We start from the raw sequence: 24,517 nt of genomic DNA, 5'->3' as shown, positions 1-24,517 counted from the left end.
AAGTATGCAAGCATATAAGTTATCGAGGAGAAACGTACCAGTAATTATCGTAGGATCAGCTATGGCTTCCTCGTGGCCTATGGCCATAACTCTTCCTACTCCGCCAGTCATCCCCGCCTTAGGGCAGTTCCTCTTGTAGTGGCCCACCTCGCCACAACCGTAGCAAGCCTGGCCCACATCGGCGTTAGGAACCTGAGCGGTCGGCCTTGCTGGAATTTTGCAGAAATGGGTTGTATGCCCCTTTCTGTTGCAGTTAGAGCACTGCATTTCCTTGCAAGGTCTGTGGTGATGGAAGTTGCATTTGTTGCACCTCAGAAGATTTCCAGCATAAGTTTTTGCTGGTAAGGGGTTTGCAGGGACAACAGGGGTTACCGTGGCAGCATTGATTGCCACAAGTTGTTGTTTCTTTGAGGATTCTTGTGAAGCCCCACTTTTCCTCTTGTTCCACACCTTTTTCTTCTTGTTGTTGTTGTCCTTTTGTGGCCCGGGTGTAGGGATTGTTGGGTTCTGGTGTTTTCCGTGATCTATGAGAGATTGTACCAGCTCTTTGGCGCTATCAAAAGTAATAGGCATGGATGCTAACACACTTGACTGGATCTGGGGCTACAGTCCCCAGATGTATCTCTATATCCTTTTGCTCTCCAGAGCAACCATATCAGGGCATAGAATTGCCAGATCACAGAATCTATTCGTATAGGTTGATATGTCGGAACCAACCATTTCTAGACCCTAGAGTTCCTACTCGAGTTTTTGAATTTCCCCTCGAGGACAGTACTCCCTCATCAGCATGGCTTTCAAGTTTTCCCAGCTGATAGAATTTGCCACCACAATAGTTAGAGACTTAACATGGCCATTCCACCAAGTTAATGCTCTGTTGGAAAAGGTACAAGTAGCAAACTTGACCTTGATGCCCTCCGAGCAGGCGCAGATCTCAAAGACTGCTTCTGTCTTTTCAATCCACTACCTTAAGACCATAACCCCACCAGTTCCATTGAAGTTTCGGGGTTTAGCATTTGTAAAGTCCTTGTAGGTGCATTCCCTGGGATGCCCATGGCTCTCGCCGTGGTTGGAAGGATGGGCACCTGTTCCTGATCCACTAGGGACAGGAGTATTGATGGCTGACACGGCAGCTGCTACGGCTGCTGTGAAGGCTGCCTGGAACATATTGGTGTCGAAAGGAGGAGGTGGTTGAGGTGGTGGAGGAGGTGGTGGTATCGGTGTTTCGTTATTAGGGTTACCCCTTGGATTTCTGCGATGTGGCATCTTTTAACTATACGTTTAAAAAGATGACAATAAGGATAAGAATAAATGAATAATGAGAGTGACTCATGGACTAACTCTCCATAGTCCAATAGCACAATGAATGGTATGTTTGAATGAAGATGATAGCATTTGGATAATAATTTCCATATGATTAGATATCTGTCAATAATACTGGAATTACATATGTAACAAGTTTGGGGAAAATGGCCTAGAAGTAGGCCTTACATCAACCAAGATAGGAAAATTTTGACAGAACTATGACTAGATCAAGACCTAACGGGTCTAAGATTTACAAGGATAGGAAATTAGACCAAAGTTTTTACATAGACTAGGTTATATCCAAAAGATGATTCGATGAGATTCTATCGGCGACGAGAACTGCTAGCATGAGTTCTTGATCCCGACAGTAGGCGTTCTATGTCCCTCATACGCCTGTCTGCTCTCACTTGCTGAGCTCGAAGTTCTCTAACTTCAGTTTGGGTTTCAGCAAGTTCTCTCTGCAGAGCTACATTGCGGACTAGAGTCCTTTCATGAGCAGACTCTAGTTGGCGAATGTGGACTGTGTTAACGCCAGAGTTGGCATCAATCTCCACGACTCGATTGATAGTTGATTGACCCAGTATCGTGTTCCGAGAAATCCTACGAACCATGATGGGTAGGACCCTGTCAGCAGAACCTCCCTCAGTGAGGTTGTAGAAGCTTCTGTCTCCATTGTAGGGGATAGTTTGACCCTGTTCCTGACTCCACCTATTCAAGTTTGTGGCCCACAGAGGTGTGGGTCCTTGAAATGCAGGACGGGGGTTCAGGTTTGGGTTTTGAGCAGCTGGAGGTAGGTTGTTGACTTCAGGCTCCGAGTCAAAACTATCAGAAAAGCCCTCAGCATGGTGATCATCCAAAGGGATTGGGTGATCATCTTCTGGTTCTTCCTCTAGCCATCCAGCGTTGCCTTGGTTTGGGAAGTACGGATCACCGTGAAGATAGAATCCAGCCATGATATCTACGCGAGAAAAGGGATATAAGAAATAACTAAATAGACGAACTAACTAAGATAATTATAGGATGATCTTTATCAGTTGCTTCAATACTTGTTTAGTGCATACCAGTTATATGTAGTTAGGATAGGATAGACCTTCGAATAAGTAACCCTAACCCTAAGCCCCCAACCCAACAAGGACAGGACATAAGGCAAATATTTCACAGATTCTAAGTCTATGACATCCTAGTACATATAACTTTAGTGTACCCACTAAACGACTATTGACATACTAAACAAAAATCTATTTAGTTCTCAGATAAGTAATTACAGTAAGACCAAATACCCCTATGGTATTTCTTTGTGGTTGTGTTGGTAAGTTTTCAGACTTGTTGCCACATCACAACCATTCTTGGGCATATGCTAAGCACTCCTCGGACCAGCATAGTTGATCAGGCTATGCCATTCCCAGGACTGACCATACATCCCCAAGCTTACTTGTGATATTCAACAATCGTAATACTTTTGTCCTTGCCATTGAGACACTGATTTTAGTATGAATGCAGGCATGTATACTTACTTAAATATTTTATTATTTAAAAGTATAAACTCTTAGTTAGAGTGTTTTAATCCCATTGTATTTATAGTTCATATATCTTTTATGGGTTGATATACGTAATTCACTATAAACAAAGCTCTGATACCAATCTGTCACACCCCAAAACCAAGAACGGCGGAAACGTTCAGGGGTGGAGGACGTCATGTGAAGTATCATAACAGTGCAAAGTAGTAAACAAGCAACAACATCATCCATTGCATTAAAAGTAAAGTTTTAAAACATGTGTGTTCTTTCATTGTAATAAGACACCGAAATATGTAATCAAAATAAAAGACGAGTCTTGTCTGTGCTCCGTCTTCTCAAAACCTGGTCATCGTACCTGTCTACTGGTGACCTGAGAATACAAGTTATTTTGAAAGCGATTATCAGCTTTAAAGCTGGTGAATTCATAAGTATTTAAGTGTCATTACTCTGTTTTGGAAAGTTGTTATGAATGTCATGTAAATATTTGAATGCAACATTTGATATAAGTGTGAAAACCCTAGAAAATCCCATATTTCCTACTAGTATAAAAGTAGTCTTCTACTAAGACCTGAATGTTTTGAAAGTAGTCTTCTACTAAGACCTGAACACTTTTCTATAACAAAGACGGTTTTTCCCCTGTATGACTACTATTAACAATATATAGTCTACCTCATCGTTTATGTGAACGTATCACAAAATAAAAGTACTCGGGAAAATATAAACATATAAGTATTATCCTTTGGTACTAGGATAAACACGACATAGTAAATGCCGAATAGTATTAACCGTAGACCTCCGTAGATGTACATTTACCTCTGTTGCTAACAGCCGGGTTTAGGAATAGTTAGTCCTTTAAGTATACATGTAATGGTATCAACCGTAGACATCCATAGATGTGCATTTACCTCTGTAGCTAACAGAGGTTTCAGGAATGGTTAGTCCCGTAAAGTATCCTTTTGTACTAGGATAGACAGATCTAATCTATTTGTATAACATGTAATAGTATCTCATCATATAGTATCTAGGTGAAAGTATCCATGTAAGAGGATCCATGTAAGTGTATCCATGTAATAGGATTCAGGTAAGTGTATCTCTTCATATAGCATTTAGTATAGACTCATGAATGAACTGCCTTCGGTTTAATTCCTTGTAATAGGAATACTGTTTTGTATCCCCTAAACTATCCCTATAATAGTTTACTGGAATGTAATAGATGTCGAAGAAGGTTTATACACCCTTGCTACTCAAGAGTGTGGGAACTAAATGAAGGATGAAAGTTATCATATCAATATATATATATATATATATATATATATATATATATATATATATATATATATATGAACATAAGTGTATAGATATTGTTTTGATCAAGAAGATGAAAGAGGTTTTGTAAAACATTTAAGAGTTTTGAACTATAAATAACAATGACTTGATGTCATTTTATAAAACATTTCAAAGTAATTCATTTGATAACAAAGTATTTTAAGACAGAAAACCATTTCATGTATCACATTTTGAAGTATGTGAAATCAGTTGGTTGAAAACACAGTTATAAATCACATGTGATTGATTCTGTAACATAATGTTTTCTACTTGTAATTCCCCCCCCCCCCCCATTAAAGCATTTAAAATCATTTAAAACATTGATTAAGGGGTATGAACTCACCTGTAGTTGGTGGTTTGGATGTGCGGAAGATGTAGAATGCTAAGTGTCAAGTGAGGACTTGTACACACACAATGATCCTAGTTAACATATAATCAAACATATATGTATCTAATTAGTCGTTTAACAACTAATTAACCAAGTTAAAACACCCTAAGACATGAAAACACTTTGATTCAAGTGTTATAGGTACCAAAGGGTTGCATCTAAAGGTTGTATGGCATGGCATTGGAGTTTATGGCCCAAAGACCACTCCTTATAGAGTTTACGGCCTAAGGTCATTACCCCCATGAGTTTACGGGCACAATAACACTACCTAGTAGAGTTTACGGCCTAAGGACCCTTTCCTTAGGTGTTACGGTCGTAAACTCTTATGGGGAGTTGTTTTGATTGTTGTTTAAGGTCTTAAACACTTCTAGGAAGGATCAAGGTTTGCATCCAAGGCATAGGAAGGAACTAAGGTCCAATTTACCACCTTGAAAGGGGTTTACGGCCCAAGATCATCCTTGGCCGTAAACGCCTTTGTTCTATGGTTTCTTGATGATTTTCAAGTGTTATTAAGATCATACTAAGCATACAAGAAGCTAGGGAAAGTGCACTTACAAGATAGGAGCTCGATTGGGTGTTTAAGGTCCAAGAACACTAGTGTGTGTTCTTGGTGTTCTTGGTGTTTTGAAGATCTAATGAAAATCAACAATTGAATGGATGAAATGATGTATAATGACTAGAAGATAGGTTATAACAACAAATCAAGTCAAGTAATACTTACATTTTCGGAAGATCGGGTAAAGAATGGTATGCTACTTGAGAGAGAATGGCTTTGGTACTTGAGTTTGGAAGTTAGGAAATGAAAGAATGGAGAGTAAACTCATGCTTAAGGCATGAGTTTGCAGCCCTAAGAGATTTCACGGCCCAAACTCTCTTTGTTTGGCCATGAACACCAACTCAAGGTGTTGATTGTTCCATTACATTCCCGATTAACTAGAAATCACTTCCTTTTATACGTCTGATTTGTTAATAATTAATTAAAAATACTCAAACGAACTTTAAACTGACTAAAAATTAGCAAAAAAGTATTTAACTTTTAATTGAAGTGTTGGATTGTAGAGTTCGTACGAATGAAAATTTCGGGTTGTCACACAGTTTGTCATTGATCACAGCCATAGAAATGGCTTCATCCATTTTCAGATTGTGTTGAGCAAACTGTCCCTGGATCCTTAACATTTTATGATATTGTTCCATAACAGGCATGGAGTTAATCATTTTGTAACCCATAAAGTTACTGACAAGAAACTTCTTGCTAGAAGCATCTTCAGCCATATACTTGAATCCCATAGTTCTTTTGTAGATTCGAAATTTTGATAGATATCAAAAAGAGAGTCAGACATACCATTGAGAATATGACCACGACATATGTAATCATCATTTTCCCACTTTGATCTTCTTCTTGTTGCCTCCAAAGGTTCATCTTCAACAGATTCTGGTAAGACTGGCATGGGTGAACTCAGAACATACACCACTTTCAGAGTGGTAAGAAGAAAGTGCATCTTCTTCTGCCATCTACAAAAATCTTGCCCTTCAAACTTGTTCAATTTGTCAAACTTGCTTGTCATATCCTTCACAGAATCACCACTTGCCATGATCAAAGATTACTTCGATTATTGTTAGAAATATGGTGTAGTGGCACTTGGAAATCTGAGAATCGTGATAATCACTTTCTAATCGAAGTATTTGGGTGGTACTCCCAAATCCTCAATTGGATAAGACTCAGATTAAATCAGAGAAAAAGAAAGAGAATGAGAGGATATGATTTCGTGAGTACCAGAAAAGAGACCAAAAAACTGAATTTAGATCTTTGTCTGAAAACTGTCACATGACAGTTTAAAACTGTCACAAAACCACCAAAACGGTCATAAAACGGGTCAACTAAATAAAAGTCAAAAATGGGTCAGTTATCTAAAAAAACGGATTTCTAATGCATTTTTTTATATAGTAACATAACCTATATAAAAAATTTGATCCCAGCCAGGGCGCTGCCCCCTGACCCCCGTTCGTTCAGGGGCTTCGCCCTTAAATGACAGTGTATTTTGATACTTGATCAAACTTAAACAATTGTGTACTCCACACCTTCCTTATTTGTTTAATATGATCACTTTTGGTCAACAAAGTAATCTCATTACACTTAAATAACATTGATGATAACAAATCACCAACATAAACATGCTTTTAATAGGACTTTAACTCAGATTTAGACAATGGTGATTGGGGTGGCGGTAGATGGTGGTAGTGGCTGGAAACAGGATGTCGTTGGTGACGGTGGAGGAGAACAAAACATGGAGAAGGGTTGAGGCATGTAGGTATAAAGGTCTCGAGTATGGTTAAGATGGGCCGCCTTACTTTATAACTTGAATATTTATATAAAATAAAAATTAAAAATTAAAGATAAAAATAAAAATATATTAAAAGGGGTAAAAAAAATCATTTTATACGAGTCAAGATCAAACCGGAAAACATTTAAACGACACGGACCATTTTGTCAAAATAAAATAGGGACTATGCGTGTGATTTTTTTATTAAACACAATTATTTATGTAATTTATTTTTTATTTTATTTTAGAGAAAATTGTCTCATTGGTTTGATGTTTTCTAAGGATGGAGTCCAAAAATTTCTTAACTTGCAAATATTATTTGTTTAATGAGAGCCGATCCTAATTTATCTTACGTGTGTAAACGAAAAAATGCTTATTAAAATTGGGTTTATACAAAAAAAATTCGTGAATATACTAGTTTGAGTTAATTGAAAAAAAAAAACAAAAAAAAAACAAAACAATGTTAAGAAATGATTTAATACATGTCATTTGGATTAAAAGAAAACGTAAAAAAAAATAGAAATCAAACTAACTATACGTATTTTGTTTAAAAGTTATATATATATATATATATATATATATATATATATATATATATATATATATATATATATATATATATATATATATATATATATATATATATATATATATAGGGTACAATTCATTTGAAATTAAAAAAAAATAGAAATTTTTAGATTCAACCTCAACCATATATTTTTCATTTGTTGTTCTAACGCTCCAGCTTACTAGCAAAATTGGAATATGTCTAATCATAAATGATTATATGACAAAGATATATGATTATAAATGTTTATATATACATGTCTAATCATAAATGATTATACATATATGTTTTTTCACAAACTAAGTAATCATATATGATTGTAACGATTGGTAGCAGAAGAGATAGTGGTGGCAGATATGGCAGTGGTATAACTGACGAAGGTGGTAGTAGTAGGGTCGGCTGGTGGAAGAGATGGTGGTAGTGGCGGTTGTGGTAGTGGTGGTGGGGAAGGTGGTAGAGGTGAACGGAACGGGTGGTGTTATATAATCATTTATGTTTATAACCGACCTGCTACGCCGGTACACCAGAGGGTTAGTGCAGCAAATGTGAATTATGTGGTTGAGGTTGAATTTCAAAATCTCTATTTTATTTTGTCATATGTCATCATATTAAACCTCATAATTAATGTCATGCCACTTGTCAACTTATTGATTCTTCATTTCAAATTTTAAATTTTAAATTTCTCCCTCTAATCACATTAAATTAATAACATTAGAATAAAAATTAAAATAAAATTAATATAGATTATAAGGTCATGTATTTATTTAAACCAACTATTATAATTTTATATAACTAAAAAAATATCTCTTAATTAATAATTTATTTAAAATAAATGATTAATAATTTTAAGTTTTTACTATGAAAGTTTAATTGATTTTATAAGTATGGTTCTTACGGGTTATAAACTAGTGTGTGTGTGTGTGTGTGTGTGTCTGTGTGTGTATATATATATATATATATATATATGTATATATATATATATATATATATATATATATTTATATATATATATATATATATATATATATATATATATATATATATATATATATATATATATATATATATATCTTCTTCTACTAATAAATGAGTAAAATTTTATCCATGTGTTAATTTCTTATAATTTACAATTATCTTTCACAAACATTCTAAAAGATACACGTATACTCATGTTCTCACTTTCATGCCCACTGTATTTTGCTCCGTTATCTCTCAATCTCCTGTCTCGGTACATTTCTTGCCCAATCACAGGTTACGATCTCGAAATCATCGTAAAGTTCAAAATTGAAATCCCTATTTCTCCTCCTTAGGATTTAATTCCATATATCTTCTCATCACCTTCACCATAATTATGTAATGAAAATTAGAATACCTAATCTCGTCTTTATTTCCTACTCAAGATGATATAAGGTTTGATTTAGTTTTCCCATCAAAACACTAACACCTTCTTTCCTTATCACATCCCCAAAATAGTAGGATATTAGTTCTTGAATTCGGATTCTCGTTTATCTCTTTTGAATCACATAGAACACTTTCTCTCTCAATCGTTCTCCTCCCGCCCACCATTCAAAACCATAAACAAGGTCTTGATGAAGGCCATGAATGGAGTTTTTTTTATCATTATAAAGGCCTCAGAAGCCATGAATTTTTGGATGAAGACAAAGAATTCTTGATCTGGGTCAACTTTCTTCGGTTTTGGTTGTTTTTTTTTTGCTTATATGTTTTTGGTTAGCTTAGATTTGATGTCCATGTTTCGATTTTGTTACTTCCATTTAATACCCTAGATCACCATTTTATTGAATTTTTAAATCTTCAAAGAAGGTTTCAGTCTTGATATTGATTTGTGAAGAAGAACATGGCTAAGGAACAAGAGAAACGAATCAAACCTGGGTTGATTCGTCTCTATTAGCAACAAACTTGCCCCAAGAAAATGAGCTTTTAGAATGATATTTCTCTATAGGTTCTTGTCATACCCCCGAACCAGACGGCAGAAACGTCCGGGGGCTTGCGTGTGACTTCATCCTTGTAGTATCATCACATAGTATATAATTGAAACATAACATCATCATCATCACACATGTAATATAACAACGTACATTGTTTACATCGAGTATTGTGTTTAAATATTACATGCCAAAAATATTAAAGTACGATGGAACAAAATATAACAAAACATCCATTAAATTGTTCAGCTCAACCTGTTTCAGCGGTTTCCTGAGAATACAAGTTAATTTGAAAAGGTCAACATAAAAATGTTGGTGAGTTCATAAGCATGTTTTGAGAAAATGATTTGTATAATTTTGTAATCACAAGAAAATCTTGTATTTTCTTAAAATAGTTTAGTGTGTTTATGTCCGATCTTGTATTAATGCATGTGTGTTTTTGTTTAGTAGAATCCCAATAGTAAATGAAAAGAATGTAAAGAGAATGCCCCCAGACAACCCTATATTGTATGTAAAAGAGAATGTTGCCGTACCAACCCCCGAGGTTGGGTACCAGTGTGAGTATGTTCCCGAGTAATCCAAGGGAAAAGAGAATGGTCTCCCATAAATTTCATAACGTTAATTCCTCTAAGTGAGTCATTATAACCATGCTAATTAATGACAAGTTCGCATGTCTTGCCATTGTTGAACGCCGACGGAAAATAGAATAAGGATTTTGGTCACCTGATGTAGTCTAACTGTAGCGAACAGCTCAGGTGTGGGGTGTCATCCCTGTATAGATCTATACACAAACCCCCGCTCTCCCTCCAAGAGACTCTGGTTATAACTACAGGCTACGATCGTACACATAATAGGTGTCAACCGAGACGTCTCACTAGATCCTTAATTGAATTTTACGCGAAGAGAAACATGTAAAACTCATTCCGGACTCAATGAACCATGTAAGCGGCCACTAAGGCTCACTAAACACGCAAGTCATTTTCAGGACCAAAAGGAATGAGATTATATAACATGGGCCCAAAATATATGCAAAAGGACAACTAATGCCCATTCACATGTAAGGTATTTACAGGCCCAAATAGTATGCAAACAGTGTCCAAGGTCTGTTGCGTATGTTAATGGGTCAAAGAAGCCCAATAAGCATATAAATAGCATTCAAGACCTATCAAGCATGTAAATGGGCCACTAAGGCCAAATATCAAGAAAATGACAAAATTAGCCCTTTTGTTATTGTTTTGCTATTTTTTGTTCAATTAATTACCAAAATAGCATAAAAAGACCACTTTTTGTAAAAATTGGCATTCTTGGCCCATTAAGCCAAAAATTTACAATTAAGGTCCAATCTTTGTAAAAATGACATTTTTGGTCCCAATTTGGACAAAACTTGTATTTAAGGCTAGTTTTTGGTAAAAATAACATTTTTAACTCATTTTTGTCAAAAATATCATTTTTGGCTTGAATTTTGTGAAAATATACATTTTTGGCCCATTTATAGAAAATTTCATATTTTTGGCCCAAATGTTCATAATTTCGCAACTTTGACCCCTTTTTATCAAAAATTTACACTTTTGACTCAACTTTCTTGAAAATGACAATTAACTCACAAAAGACCAAAAATTACCATTTTGGGCCCAAAACCGTGAGAAGCCCAAATGAGGCCCATTTATAAAAATATTTACATTTTCGGTCCCTATGAGGTTTCAAATGTCGAGTTTAGCCATTATTTAGCAAAAATTTCCTTTTGAACCACATACTAGCCAAGAGTTACAAAAACAACCCATGTTTAGTCACTTTTGTCATTTTTAGTCCCTTTCATGAAGTTTTTCTTAGATTCAAGTATCCTTGATGTATTTTACTCCTTTTTCTTGTGAAATATGTTGAAATAAGTGTTATGTTGTACCAAGTCTCGTCATCTTTTAGTAGATTTTTTAGTTCATGAAGTTTACAACACATAAACACATATGTAACAAAGGAAAACACACAAATTCATGCATACACACATAGATCTACACAAAACAACTTGTATTCTCCCTAAAAAACCAAGTAAAAATCGAAAATATGGGGTATGAACTCACTTTGCTTTGATTTTTTTGGTTTTTTGGTGATGAGATGAGGAGATCTCGGCCCTAGAAGTGTTCTTGAGGAGGATCTCGAACTCTAAGATGTTCTAAGAGCATGATTCACGAAAACATAGATGTAAGAGGAGTGATTGAGTTTAAAGATGAAGTATATCAACTTGGGTTTGTAAGATCTTACCACAATATGAAGCTTGAAGTGATTCTCTTGGTGATATTCCTTATACCCACGATTTTCTTGAGAGAAGAAGGGTGGAAGAGAGTTAAGAGAATAAGTGTTGGTCTTGAAATGTGAGAGAGTTTGGAGAGTGAGAGAGTGGCCGAGAGATAGAGTAAGAGATAAGAGATAAATAGGAAGGTGACTTTGGTAGAGAGTGTGTTGATTTTTGTCTAGATACATGCAAACCTTGCATTGATATCCAACAAGTAATAGTTAGGTGCCACCCCCCCCCCTTCCCTCCCATTTGTTTTTCTTTTTTTTTGTTTGGGCCGAGAGAGGGGAGAGAGGAAAGGAGAACAGAAGATTTGGGCCCTTTCTTGTCTTGGTTCGAGTTTATGAGGCCTAAAATAATTACTTTTCGGCCTATTGGGCCCTTCTGAGGGTTCACGGCCCAATGAAGCCCAAGGATGTAGTTTACGGCCCATTAGGGCTTATGAAACTAGTTATGGCCCATTAGAAATAAGATGGATTATTCTAATCCCATATGACCCAAAATACCTTAATTTCATGGATGTGGGTCCAATTAGAGCCTAAATAGGGTTCCTAGGCCCAAAGTGGTCAACTTGAAAGTTTATTGGTCCATTAGGCCCAATAAGAGGATCTTAGTCCATAATAAACTTGAACCGGGATTTTTAGGGTTTTCAACCCATAGTTGAATATATGAGATGTATTGTATTGGATTTTGAACTTCAATCAAGAGTTTGGATTCAAATGGATGATTTCATGTTAACATATAGCATGATATTCACTTAGAGTACAAGTTTTTATAATAACTTATGTTTACATAGGGATAGAATTTCCTAGCTGAAAATGCTAGTTGTGATAGTTCTTGTGCTTCCTCTTCTAATTGATATTGATATTTATGATCTTAATATTGATACGTTGGTCTGATTCTGCTAGATATTGGATGACCATATGAGAGACCAACAAAAACATGCAAAAGCGGACCTTGTGTCATTAATTTATTTATTTTTATTCACCCTTCAAATTTCTAAAGACGTTGAAGTTTTAACCATTTTTTTGTTTTTTTTTTTTTTTTGAAACTGTTACATGAACTAAGGCTTAATAATTTAACATTACTACTAATTTCTCTCTATCACAATCATGGGTGTTTTGTAACTGGTAATCAATAGTTCAATATATTACTTGGAATAATCTTTTGGAGGATTGTTAGTACATGAAAGTGTTTCTTTGACAATCCGAGATGTGAAGCCATTCCGAGATGGTTATGATTTCGAGATGACATAGCGATTTTGAAAAGGTCTCTCATTTCGAGATGAAGCATTTAGGAGTGACGACTCCAAGATGGAGAAGTGATTCTGAAATCAATTCTCAACCGAGATGAAGATGATGATTCTAAGATAGTTGGTTATTCAAGATATGAAGACTCCGAGATCATTCCTCATTTCAAGATGGAATGTTGTTTCAGCGATGAAGTGAAGGTTAAGAGACCAAGACTCCGAGATGACTAGCTCTGATATGCCATGGATTCATATTTTAGTCAACTTTCCCTGACATGAAGAGAGTTATTTTGGTTGTATTCCTTTTTTAGTATAACGTAAATTAAAAGAAAATCTAATTTATCATGATTTTGTTTACTGATGCGAGTTCTTTCTATTCTATGTATTTGTCATGTATTGACTCATTTTCCTATAAAATGAGTGTCAACCTTGTACTGAAAACACATCTTTTATGCATCAATAGAATCCTTCATGTCACTCTCAAATTTCTGTCAATCATCTCTCATAAATTCTTCTTGTTCTTATTTACTTTACTTTGTTCATACTTTACTTTATTTAATATTCTTGAATACTTTATTGAAGTTATTTATTTCAAGTCTTGACTGGTTTGACAAGACTTGACTGGATCTCAATTACTAGCAATCATTGATATTAAAGGTTAATTCAAGAATTGTGTTTGCAAACCTTGTATGTACATTTAATAAAGTTTAAGTACTCACAATTGGTATCATAGCCTAAGTGGTTTTCCTTTGAATCCATAAGATCATATTATAGTTTATTTAATATTACCTTCGTATCTTAATCATTTATGTGTTTAGGATAAAAGTTCTTCGATATACCACTTTAGCTCTAATATGTTAATTTCAACAGCTGCTACTAATCCTTCTCAATAAATTTATTTAATGCAAGTCTCAAATTGCACGGGTTACCCTTACGTGCCTCGATGCTAGTTGTTGAAGAGGATGATCTTTTGAAAGTTAGAATTGAGAGATTTTTGGTTGGAAAAGAAAATGGAAAAGAGATATGGAGATCAGTGTAAGAAGGTGTAACATCCCGAATTTCAGAAGTACGATTTAAGAGTTTAAAGTGTAATTTCGAAGAAGGGACTCGACGAGTAGGTACGCTTACTTGCCGAGTCGGAGCGGGTTTGGGTCGCGAATTAAGTGACCAAATCACCGAGTCGGAAGCTGGACTCGACGAGTTGGTGCTGGGATGAGAAAAAACCTAATCTTAGGGTTTTCACCCTATTTAAAGGACTTAATGTCCTCCCCTCAGCTCCCTTAGCCCCCTTTGAGATCCAGTAAACCCTAGCTCGTGTGTATAAGGTCATTAGAGGGAGATTGAAGCTTTGAGAGGTGTTCTAGTGGAAGAAACTTGAAGATCAAAAAGGGTTTGCGTCAAGAAAGTAGTGTAGATCCAGAATCTACTGCAGTTTTGGGCACATCTTGGAGGTAATGAGTTGTTACCTTTCCTTTGTTGCTTCTAGATTTATTCTTGAATGAGATTTGGGGCCATTTTGGTATGATTGAGATCCACTTCGGGTTTGGAGTCCAGATCTGAGGTTGCTACTTCAGATCTAGACTTGTATTGGTCCAGAAAGTCATAAAGCATCAGTTATTGAATTGTTGGTGAAGCCCTTTTGTCTAAAACTCAAGTCCTAGTGTGTTTTGGGACTATATCTCTTTGGCTTCATGTAAAGTTTGCAACTTTATTTGAGGGATAGATTGTAGAAGGGTGGATCTACGGATTGGAGCCTCAGCATGGCTCGAAAAGCCTCTGAATGGATTGAGAACTGGAGAGACTCGGCGAGTCACATGGGTGTACTCGACGAGTTTCATGAACACGTGCATGGACTCGACGAGTTGGAAGAACAACTCGGCGAGTCTGTTGAAGATTGCCTTGGACTCGACGAGTCTGTTCTTGGACTCGGCGAGTCAGGTCGCAGAACCCCAACCTCTTTTGGTTAAAGCCTTGGATTAGTGAGTCGGTTGGCGACTCAGTGAGTTAGACAGGATGGGACTCAGAGATTGTCGGACTCGGCGAGTCGACGGGTGACTCAGCCAGGAAGGTTGACTTTGACTGAGGACATTGACCTTGACCAAGAGTTGACCAGTTTGACTTCCAAGGGTACTTTGGTAATATTGGTATTTATGGAATTGGTTCTTTGGTAGTGTTCAGTGGTGGCGATCGTGTTGGAGGTCGGAGCAGCTTGGTCTATCTTTTCAGTCATCAATTTCAGGTGAGTTATCCTCACTATATCAATAGGGTCTAAGGCACCAAGGCCGGCCCTTTTAGTTGTTATCTTGGTTACAGTATGCTACATGTGGTTATGATATGTTAGATTGGTATCAGAATAGACAGTATGTTCTTATGCTCATGTGATCCGTTAGGATTGGTATGTTAGTGACCTGGTTAGGTCGATGCCTTGGTCATGAGAGATTGCTATGATCGATGATCTGTAAGATAGTTATATATAATATTTGTACTTGTATTGTTGATGTGCTTATTGATCTATTAGATCGGCGTCCTGGTAATTGAGTATTATGTCAGTGACCTGGTTTAGGTCAGTATCCTGGTATATAGGATGATGCTATGTTAGTGACCTGGTTTAGGTCGGTATCCTGGTATATAGGATGATGCTATGTTAGTGACCTGTTTTAGGTCGGTATCCTGGTATATAGGATGATGCTATGTTAATGACCGGTTAGGTCAATATCCTGGTAAGGATGATGCTATGCTTTATGATCTGCTAGATCGATTTGTTTGCCTATGGACTATTATGTGATTTCCTGTTATATGTACACATGGTTATTTGCTTGATGTTTGGGTTGAGGCGGTCCTACTTTGTGCTGAAGGCCAACATACCCTACGAGCGGTCCGGATAGATTTTAGGCCCGTATGGCGGTCCATTCATACCGAAGGCTCAGATAGATCCAGATAGATTGAAGGCCCGGTGCGGGCGGTCCAGTCATACTGTAGACTCAGAGAGTGGACCAGGTGAACTAAAGGCCTGTTGAGGGCGAACCAGTCACGCTGCAGACTTGAGAGGCATGGTTGTTCTGTATTGTGATACAATATGTTATGATTATGGTTGTATGTGGTTGGTATTTTGGGGGAACTCACTAAGCTTTCGGGCTTACAGTTCAGTGTATTGTTTCAGGTACTTCAGGAGATTGTGGCAAGGCGAAGGCGTGATCGTACCGCTCCTCATGTTTTATGATTCATGTGATATGGTTCTGGGGGATACTCTGATGTTTAAACTATTTTGAAAATAAGATGTATGAACTTAATGGTTTTTGAATGAAATAAAATGTTTTAAATTGGCCCAAATTTTTCGTCGTTACAGAAGGTCCTCATGTTCCTGTAAGACAAGTTGTTAGAGATGTTGTTTCTGTTATCAAGAAAAAAAACACAAAAGACACCTCTCACTGTGAATGACATCAAAAAGCTCAAAGCAGATCAGATCGCAGTTCCAAAGTCTCCATCCGAGATTCGTAATTTCCTCAGGATGGAAGGCTAATATCGGAGGTTCATTAGAGATTTCTCTAAGATTGCAGTTCCTCTCACTAAATTGACTAGGAAGGATGCTACTTTCCATTGGGGGCCTGAGCAATAGGCAGGATTTGATACTCTTCAGCAGAAGCTCTGTGAGGCGTCGGTGCTTACCCTTTCGGAGGGAGTTGAGGATTTCATGATGTATTGTGACGCGTCAATCATGGGTTCTGGTTCAGTATTGATGCAGAGGGGACACGTGATCGCTTATGCTTCGAGGCAGCTGAAGCCTCATGAGGAAAAAATCCTACACATGATTTGGAATTGGGCAGTGGTTTTCGCCCTCAAGATTTAGTGCCACTACCTGTATAGGTTCGGTGTACTATTTATACGGACCATAAGAGTTTGAGATACCTGATGGATCATCACAACCTGAATATGAGGCAGAGGAAATAGCTTGATGTAGTGAAGTACTACGAGTGTGAAACCTTGTACCACCCCAGTAAGGCCAACGTGGTGGGCAATGAATTAAGTCATAGTAGTACTCTGATTCAGGAGGTATACATGAGGATGACATTAGTGACGAGATGATCAGGGTTGCTCAGATGGAGGCCATCAAGGTGGAAAATCGGAAGAGTGAGCGGGTGATTGGACAGATATCAGCTTTTAATTATGATGGTCAGGGGTTGCTGACACTTCATGGTAGGATTTAGGTGCCTTATGTGGGTGGGACATGATAGATTTTGATGGACGAGGCACACAAATCGAGGTTTTCCATTCACCCGGATGTGACAAAGATGTATCATGATCTAATACATGGTTATTGGTGGCCATGTATGAAGAGAAATATAGCTTGGTTCGTGAGCGGTTCTTAACTTGTCGAAAGGTCAAGGCCGAACATCAACGCCCTCATGGAAAATTACAGCCCTTAGAGGTCCCATTCTAGAAATGTGAGCAGGTGACCATGGATTTCATTACAAAGTTACCGAAGATGGCAAAGGGTTATGATGTCGTATAGGTGGTTGTGGACCGTTTGACGAAGAGTGCTCACTTTCTGGCCATTGATGAGAGCTCTTCTGCTGAGAAGTTAGCAGAGATTTATGTTCGAGAGGTGGTTGCTCACCATGGTGTGCCCTCTTCAATTGTGTTAGATCGGGATGTTCATTTTACTTCCATATTTTAGAAGGAGTTCCATGAGGAGTTGGGTACCCGATTGCATTTTAGTACTGCTTATCATCCTCGGATAGATGGACAGAGCGAGCGAACCATCTAGACGCTCGAGGATATGTTGAGGGCATGTATCATAGACTTCGGTATGAGTTAGGACTCCTACCTACCTCTGGCTGAGTTTTCTTATAAAAACGGTTATCATGCTAGTATTGGTATGCCTTCCTTCGAACTTCTCTATGGGAGGAAGTGTCGGACCCCGATTTGTTGGGGAGAGGTTGGTCAGCAGGTCATGGGGAGCATGGTGATCATTCTCAAGACGACGGAACTTATACAGCAGGTTACATGGAGATTGCAGACAACCCAGAGTCGCCAGAAGAGCTACATCGACCGACACCGATCTAAGTTGGAATTTCAGGTCGGGGATATGGCACTCCTAAAGGTATCGTCTTGGAAAGGCTTAATCCGATTCAGAAAGCAGGGCAAGTTGGGCCCCAAGTTTATCGGTCCATTACGGGTGATAGCTAGGGTAGGTAATGTGGCCTACCGACTGGATTTGTCAGATGAGCTCAGTCAGATTCATAGCACCTTCCATGTTTCCCAGTTACGAAAATGTATGACTAACAAGACCCTGTGTGTGAGAGTTGTCGTATTTTTATCTGTTATTCGCAAGGTGGGTCTTCTCACTACTTTATCTGTGTGGTATTTATATATGTGACCAGCTGGGTCTTAATTGTTGTCTGCTGTTTACTTGAATTACATTGTTGATATACTAGGATTGCTGATAATCCCTAGGGTTGCTAATAACTCCTAAGCATGCTGATAATCCATAAGGCATGTTGTTAGCCCATCAGGGTTGTTGAAAATCCCTAGGGTTACTGATAACTCATATTTGTTATTATGTTGTGTAGTATGGATATTTTGGGAAGGACTCACTGAGCTTTATGCTTACATTTGTGGATTAAATGTGTTTCAGGTACCTAGGATGATCGCGGAAAGGCGAAAGCATGATTGTACACTCCGGCTTGTAGATCTTTTATAACCTCCACATTTTGATACTCTGATTTAGGATGATTGTATTGATACACCTAGGATTTCTTATTTTGGTTTTTATGATACTAAGAGGATTTTGCTTAAATAAAAATGAAAATTTTGTTGTGAATTTTGGGTTGTTACACTGTGCATCATGATACTCCACTATGGTCCAGGTGGTCCATCATGTGTGTTGTTGATGCTCATGGGTTGTATGATATGGAAGAATGTTCTAGAAGATGCTGCATGCCAAAATATGATTGGTTGTCACCTTTCATGAGCCTATGGGCTTAGCCCATTAGGGTTTTAGGTCTGATCTCTCAAATATAAATAAGGATGCATACTAGGTTATGTTGGATCTTGAATTCTAGAGTGTTAGATGAATCTCTATGAAAATTATATTTGTAACCTCTATTTGAGTGCTATTAGTTTTGTTTGTTATCCGTTTTACTTCCTAACAGTTTGTACATGTATAGGATTGTACATTATTGTATTTCTCAAGGGATAAGATTGATATCTTGTAGTAAGCACTTGTTTAACGATAATCAACAAACCAGCAATCTTGATTGATTCATCATGAAAAACTTGAGCACCTTCCTGTAATATTCTCTTTAACAATCCATCATGTAATGTAGTTCATATATGTAATGATAAGGTTATTCCACTAAATGGAGTAAAAGAAAATGTTTGTTGCAATTTTAACATAAAACTTTTTGTATGTATTAATAAAATGATAAAAATATGTAGCATTTTTGCCATTAACCATGTATCTTTCCACTATATATATAGTGTCACAAGTCACAACAAGCTTACTACATCCAGAAACATCAAGACTCAAGATTTGAATCTTTCAAGATTCAGCTATACTTGTCATCTTCTTCAATTCATTTTGTTGTAACTCTATGCACCCAACGACCCCGGAAAACTCTTCGGCTGCAAATGACATTGTACTATCTTCCCTAACCAAACGCCTCTGTTTGAGCTTTGTAATGGCCTGTGAAACCTCCCCAATTGAAGGCCTTTTTCTTGGTGTCTTATGCAAACATCTGTGTGCTATTCTTGCCATGCTCCTCACATCCACTGGATCACACTCACCAACAAGTGCCTTGTCGAGAATTTCATCCACCCCATCTGAACTCATTGCTGCCTTTTTAATTAAAAAAGAAGAAGAAGATTTAATAACAAGAAAACACACCCTAAGAACTAATTAAAAGTGTTGAAAGATTAGGAATTTAGGAATATTAGCTTACTAGATTGACATATTCCATGAGATTTTGTTGTGGATGAATAGCAGTGATGAGTTCAAATAAAATGATTCCAAAACTGTAGATGTCACTCTTCATTGTGAACTTGTTTGTAGAAATATACATTGGATCAATGTATCCGTATGTGCCTTTAAGCCCCGAGTTTCTTCCATCATACACCTCTTCTTTTGATAGCCCAAAATCTGCAACCTATTATTTACTTTTACATTTTCATGTCAAATATCACCCATTTTCAACAATACAAAAACAAATGGAGGCTTGCTTTCCCTATTAAGTCCTAACTTATTACAAATTTGGCCTCGTTTATTTACTTTACTTCCATTTCTCCAAGTATGTAGTTGTTTTCTCAAATAGTTTTTAAACATCTTTTATCTAGACATCACTTTAGGGGATGTTTCGATAAAGTGATGTATGTATGTATACACTAAATGACCATTTTACCCTTAGTTATGGAAATACAAGATGAGATCTCACCTTGGCTCTCATGAAGTGATCGAGCAATATATTTGCAGATTTCAAGTCTCGATGTATGACAGGTGGAACTGCCTGCTCAAGATGAAGATATGAATGTGAGTGAGTCCATTGTTGAAGATATACAAACCACAAAATAATAATAATTGTAAGTAAATAATAAAAAAACAAACCCCATCATGAAGATACTCTATTCCATGTGAAATATCAAGGGCAATTTGAAGTCTTTCTTCCCAATTCAACGCCTGCTTTTTATCATCTATGTATGGTTTTAGACACAAAAAGTTCCTTAATTTAGTATCACACAACACAAGTAGATGATGTAGATATTCAAAGGGTTAAATGTGTATTTATTCAACAATGTTTCATCTTTTTTCCCAATTTAGGAAAAAAAAAGTGGTTTTTTAGACAAAATATGCAACCACGTTTCATTCTAGGAATTAAAAATGGTTACTTATGCAACAATGATGACTTTTTTTACCAATTTATTTATGGGTAAAATAAAATATTGAATCTTTTGGTCCTACAATTAAACTTTGTTGCATTATATTTCTTATAAAAAGAGCCATTTTGTTGTATGGATTGGGTAAAATGTGAAACATAAACATTGTATTAAAAAGAGCATTTATTTTTTATGGGCATTTTGGTAAAAAGCAACAAGAAACGAGTGATTTTACATACCATATAGAAAACTTGACAAGCTTCCATTACTCATATATTCATATATTAACATCCGTTGTCCTTTATCTACACAATACCCCACAAGATTCACCAAGTTTCTATGATGCAACCTTCCCAAAAGAGAAACCTGCAACAACACCAAGAAAATTAAACTTCCATTTTTTAAATAATTTTGGAAAGTGGCCTTCCTAGGGTCTTTTATAAATTAATAAAGGAAATTGAAGCAAAAGAAGATTTCTCATAATTAATCAATGACATCAGATATATAATTCAATTAGTAGCCATCAACTATTTCAGCTAGGTGAAAGTGAAACATACATGTGTTTAGATTTTGCAAAAGGGCATAAAGGTAATTTGGCATTCGAACGAATTGGTGATTACCTCAGTTTGAAATTCTTTCTCCCCTTGTTTGGAATCAGAAGCAAGAGCCTTTACAGCAACAACTTCACCAGCAGGCATTGTAGCTTTATATACTGGACCAAAAGACCCTTGTCCCAAAATGGTTGTAAAGTTTTTTGTAGCTTTTTGTATGTCCCTGAAAAGTAATACAAGCTCAATAAATTAATTCTAAAGAGGGTATTTTCGTCTTTCAATAAAAAAAGTAGTTTAAATACTTATTGTTTTTCACTTTATTTTAAATATATATAAATAGAACACTCTTTATTTTAATTTATTTCGATATATGAATAGGGCATTTTGGTCTTTTAATAAAAAAGAAAAAATAGAATCGACTTCCTCCCACCCTCCCCATCAAACATGAAATCTGTAAAAAAATTCAAAACGGAATTGAATTCCGTCTATTTGGTAACTAAACAAACCTCGGAATGGAATCTCAAATTCCAATTCCATCAAAATCCACGAACCAAACATGCCCTAAATGTATTATATTATATAATATGCATATATATAATATATTATAATCAATAACCCTTTTCTTTCTTTTTCTGAGTACCAATTTTTAAATCATCTTTACATAACTTTTAATATATCTTACAACAATAAACGACTTTAGGCACATTTAAAATGCACAAAAAACCCCTACATGACACTTTTTTTCTAAAACTTTTTATTCTTGCATCATGTAACATGTTTCTTTTTGCATTTTAAAGTACAAAGGTTCAAATAAAATATATATTAAGTATTCATAAGATTAAAGTTTTAAAAAGAACATACTTGTAAGAGTATCTTGGTAGGCCTGAAGCTGAAGCCAACTGTTCTTTACCATTCTTATTCCATTTAGCAAGAGGAGAAGTTTTTACAGGATAAGTCGATACTTTAACACTCACTGAATTTGTTGAAAAAGATTCACTCAAAATATTACTTGTATCCACACCATTTCTACGTATAGGAAGAGTTGAAGCATTATGATCATTTGCACATTTTCTAAGGTGGGCCCGCCTTTTATACCATCTTATACCAAAGAATGCAAGCGATGCTATAAGTATGCCAACAGCTACACCAACACAGATTCCAATGATCACTAAATCAGCTTTGTGAACCATGTTTTCTATCTCTTTGTAGCATCAATGAGAACATCTTGCAACAAATGTCTTCAAGTTCTGAGACATAACAATGGTATATAGTTAAATTATCTACACAGGAAAGGGTATAATGGTAAAAAATTGTGAGCTTTTCCCCTAAAGCAGTTTTGTTTTGGACTTATTCAGTTATTTGTTTTGTTTTATAGTAGATTGAGTTTGCTTTGGGGGCATCAACACTTATGTGACATAAGAGATAACTGAGGGAGGTCTACAAGATCTGTCAAATGTCTAAAATACCCTTTAATAATTACGAAAATAAAATAATTTTGTCAACCCAAATTAATATCATCGAAATGTATTTATGTAACAAAAATCTTTGTGTTGAATCACAGAAATGAAGATCGGTGTTCCAAATGAATATCAGATATTATGATTTAGACAATGGTATACAATGTAAGTCAGGCAAGAAATCGTCAATTTATGCAGTAGTCAACACCACTATTCAAATGCTTATCGGCAAAAGGGGGTAACTGGAGGTGGCAAAGAACCCTAAATCGTCACAAGGTAGAGCTTCAAAGCAACATGAACTAAACAGATCATTAAAGGTTAACCAACACATAATAAACAGCCGAACAAGAAATTGTTCAAGGACGTATGAATCTAAGGAACCCAAGTTTCCTCGGGTGATTCGTGATCCTCTGACCCGCTGCCGAATCAAATTGAATTTGGTTTCTGCTAAAAACCTCTCGAATCAATAAACCCACTTCCAAAAAACACCCAATTACTACAAATCAAGAGGTGAACACCAAGTAGCAAACACAATATCAATCACATAAGAAAAATGGATGAATGTTTACCTTTTTGTAGAGCGAGGGAGATCAGTTTCTACAGTGGATTATGGAGAAAAGTTGATCAAGAAACAAGACCGAGTCGAGTGGGTTTTGGTTGAAATGGGAATACTTTAGTAGAGATGAAGGAAGTAAAGAAGTCGAAGTCTACCAAGGACCAAAGATTAAGACAAATTGAAATTTCCAATTTGGGTTTTGTGAAAACAAAAAACTAATTCAACCAAAGACTACTACCGCCGGAGGCCGGAGCGGGTGTACAATTTGTTTAATTAATGATTGTGGGCAGTGGTTATGACTTTATTCCATGCCAAGAAGGTGGTTACATGTTAATAAGATCTACGAATACATTATTTTAGTGAAGTGAGGTGCTTACAATTATTATTTCTTTTAACTCGATTTATAGTAAAAAACTAGAAATGAAACTCACACTAGAAATATGTAAATGTAAGTGGCTTAAAATCCTAAATAATATAAGGACAAAGTTTGGAAATAGAAGTCAAAGTCAACTCATTCTTTGTAAATCTGTAAAGAAAAATAACTTTATTAAAATAAATATATAAAAAAAATTGAAAAAAGTTTTAAAAAAATATTTTTTGAAACACTAAGTTTTAAAAACATACAAAAAATAAAAATTTGAAAAAATCTGTAAAAAAATATTTGAACCGTCTCCAGATGGCTATTTCATGCTACTAAAAAAAATTGTAAAAAAGATTTAGACCGTTTCAAAATAGATATCTCATGTACAATATCATATACTATCAACCTTCTATTTGTTTATAATTTAAAGAGACTCGGTGATACGACGATTATAGAGCAACAATCATGAAAAAATGTCACTCTAATAAGCCTAAAACTAAAACAAATGATAGAGTATTTAATTATTAGGTGATAACAATTTATGTAAAAGATTAGTATCCGGTACACTTTCCACTTGAGTTGTTAAAAAAATTAAAATACTTGCTTATTCTAATATCAATCTACATACCACTTCCTTGTATGTTAAAGATATATATGTTGTTACCATAGCAAAATACATATTGAGAAATGTAATATAAACTTCAATTTACGGATTTTACCTACCATTTCCCTAAATGTTGATAAATGTAGAATCGGAATTCGGTATTATGATTGAAAAATATTTAAAAGCCTATTTTCATTCTAAAAAGGTAGAAAAATCTA

At 36.0% G+C, this 24,517-nt stretch overlaps 1 protein-coding gene across 1 annotated transcript; it reads right to left on the bottom strand.

Annotated features, from left to right (window-relative positions):
* Positions 1-19,288: 19,288 nt before the first annotated feature.
* LOC111885641 (calcium/calmodulin-regulated receptor-like kinase 2) lies at positions 19,289-23,630 on the bottom strand. Its single transcript, XM_023881880.3, has 8 exons — positions 23,348-23,630; positions 22,183-22,568; positions 21,391-21,544; positions 21,010-21,136; positions 20,502-20,587; positions 20,332-20,403; positions 19,843-20,046; positions 19,289-19,739 (listed from the first exon to the last, which is right to left on the bottom strand). The coding sequence occupies exons 2-8, from the start codon at positions 22,509-22,511 to the stop codon at positions 19,443-19,445; spliced, it is 1,269 nt and encodes a 422-aa protein (XP_023737648.1). The 5' UTR covers positions 22,512-22,568; positions 23,348-23,630; the 3' UTR covers positions 19,289-19,442.
* Between the last annotated feature and the right edge of the window lie 887 nt (positions 23,631-24,517).

Source organism: Lactuca sativa, chromosome 4 (genome assembly GCF_002870075.4).
Source record: "Lactuca sativa cultivar Salinas chromosome 4, Lsat_Salinas_v11, whole genome shotgun sequence".
NCBI classification, from domain to species: Eukaryota; Viridiplantae; Streptophyta; class Magnoliopsida; order Asterales; family Asteraceae; genus Lactuca; species Lactuca sativa.
The sequence above is the reverse complement of the archived record's forward strand: the minus strand, read 5'-3'. Positions and strand labels throughout refer to the sequence as shown.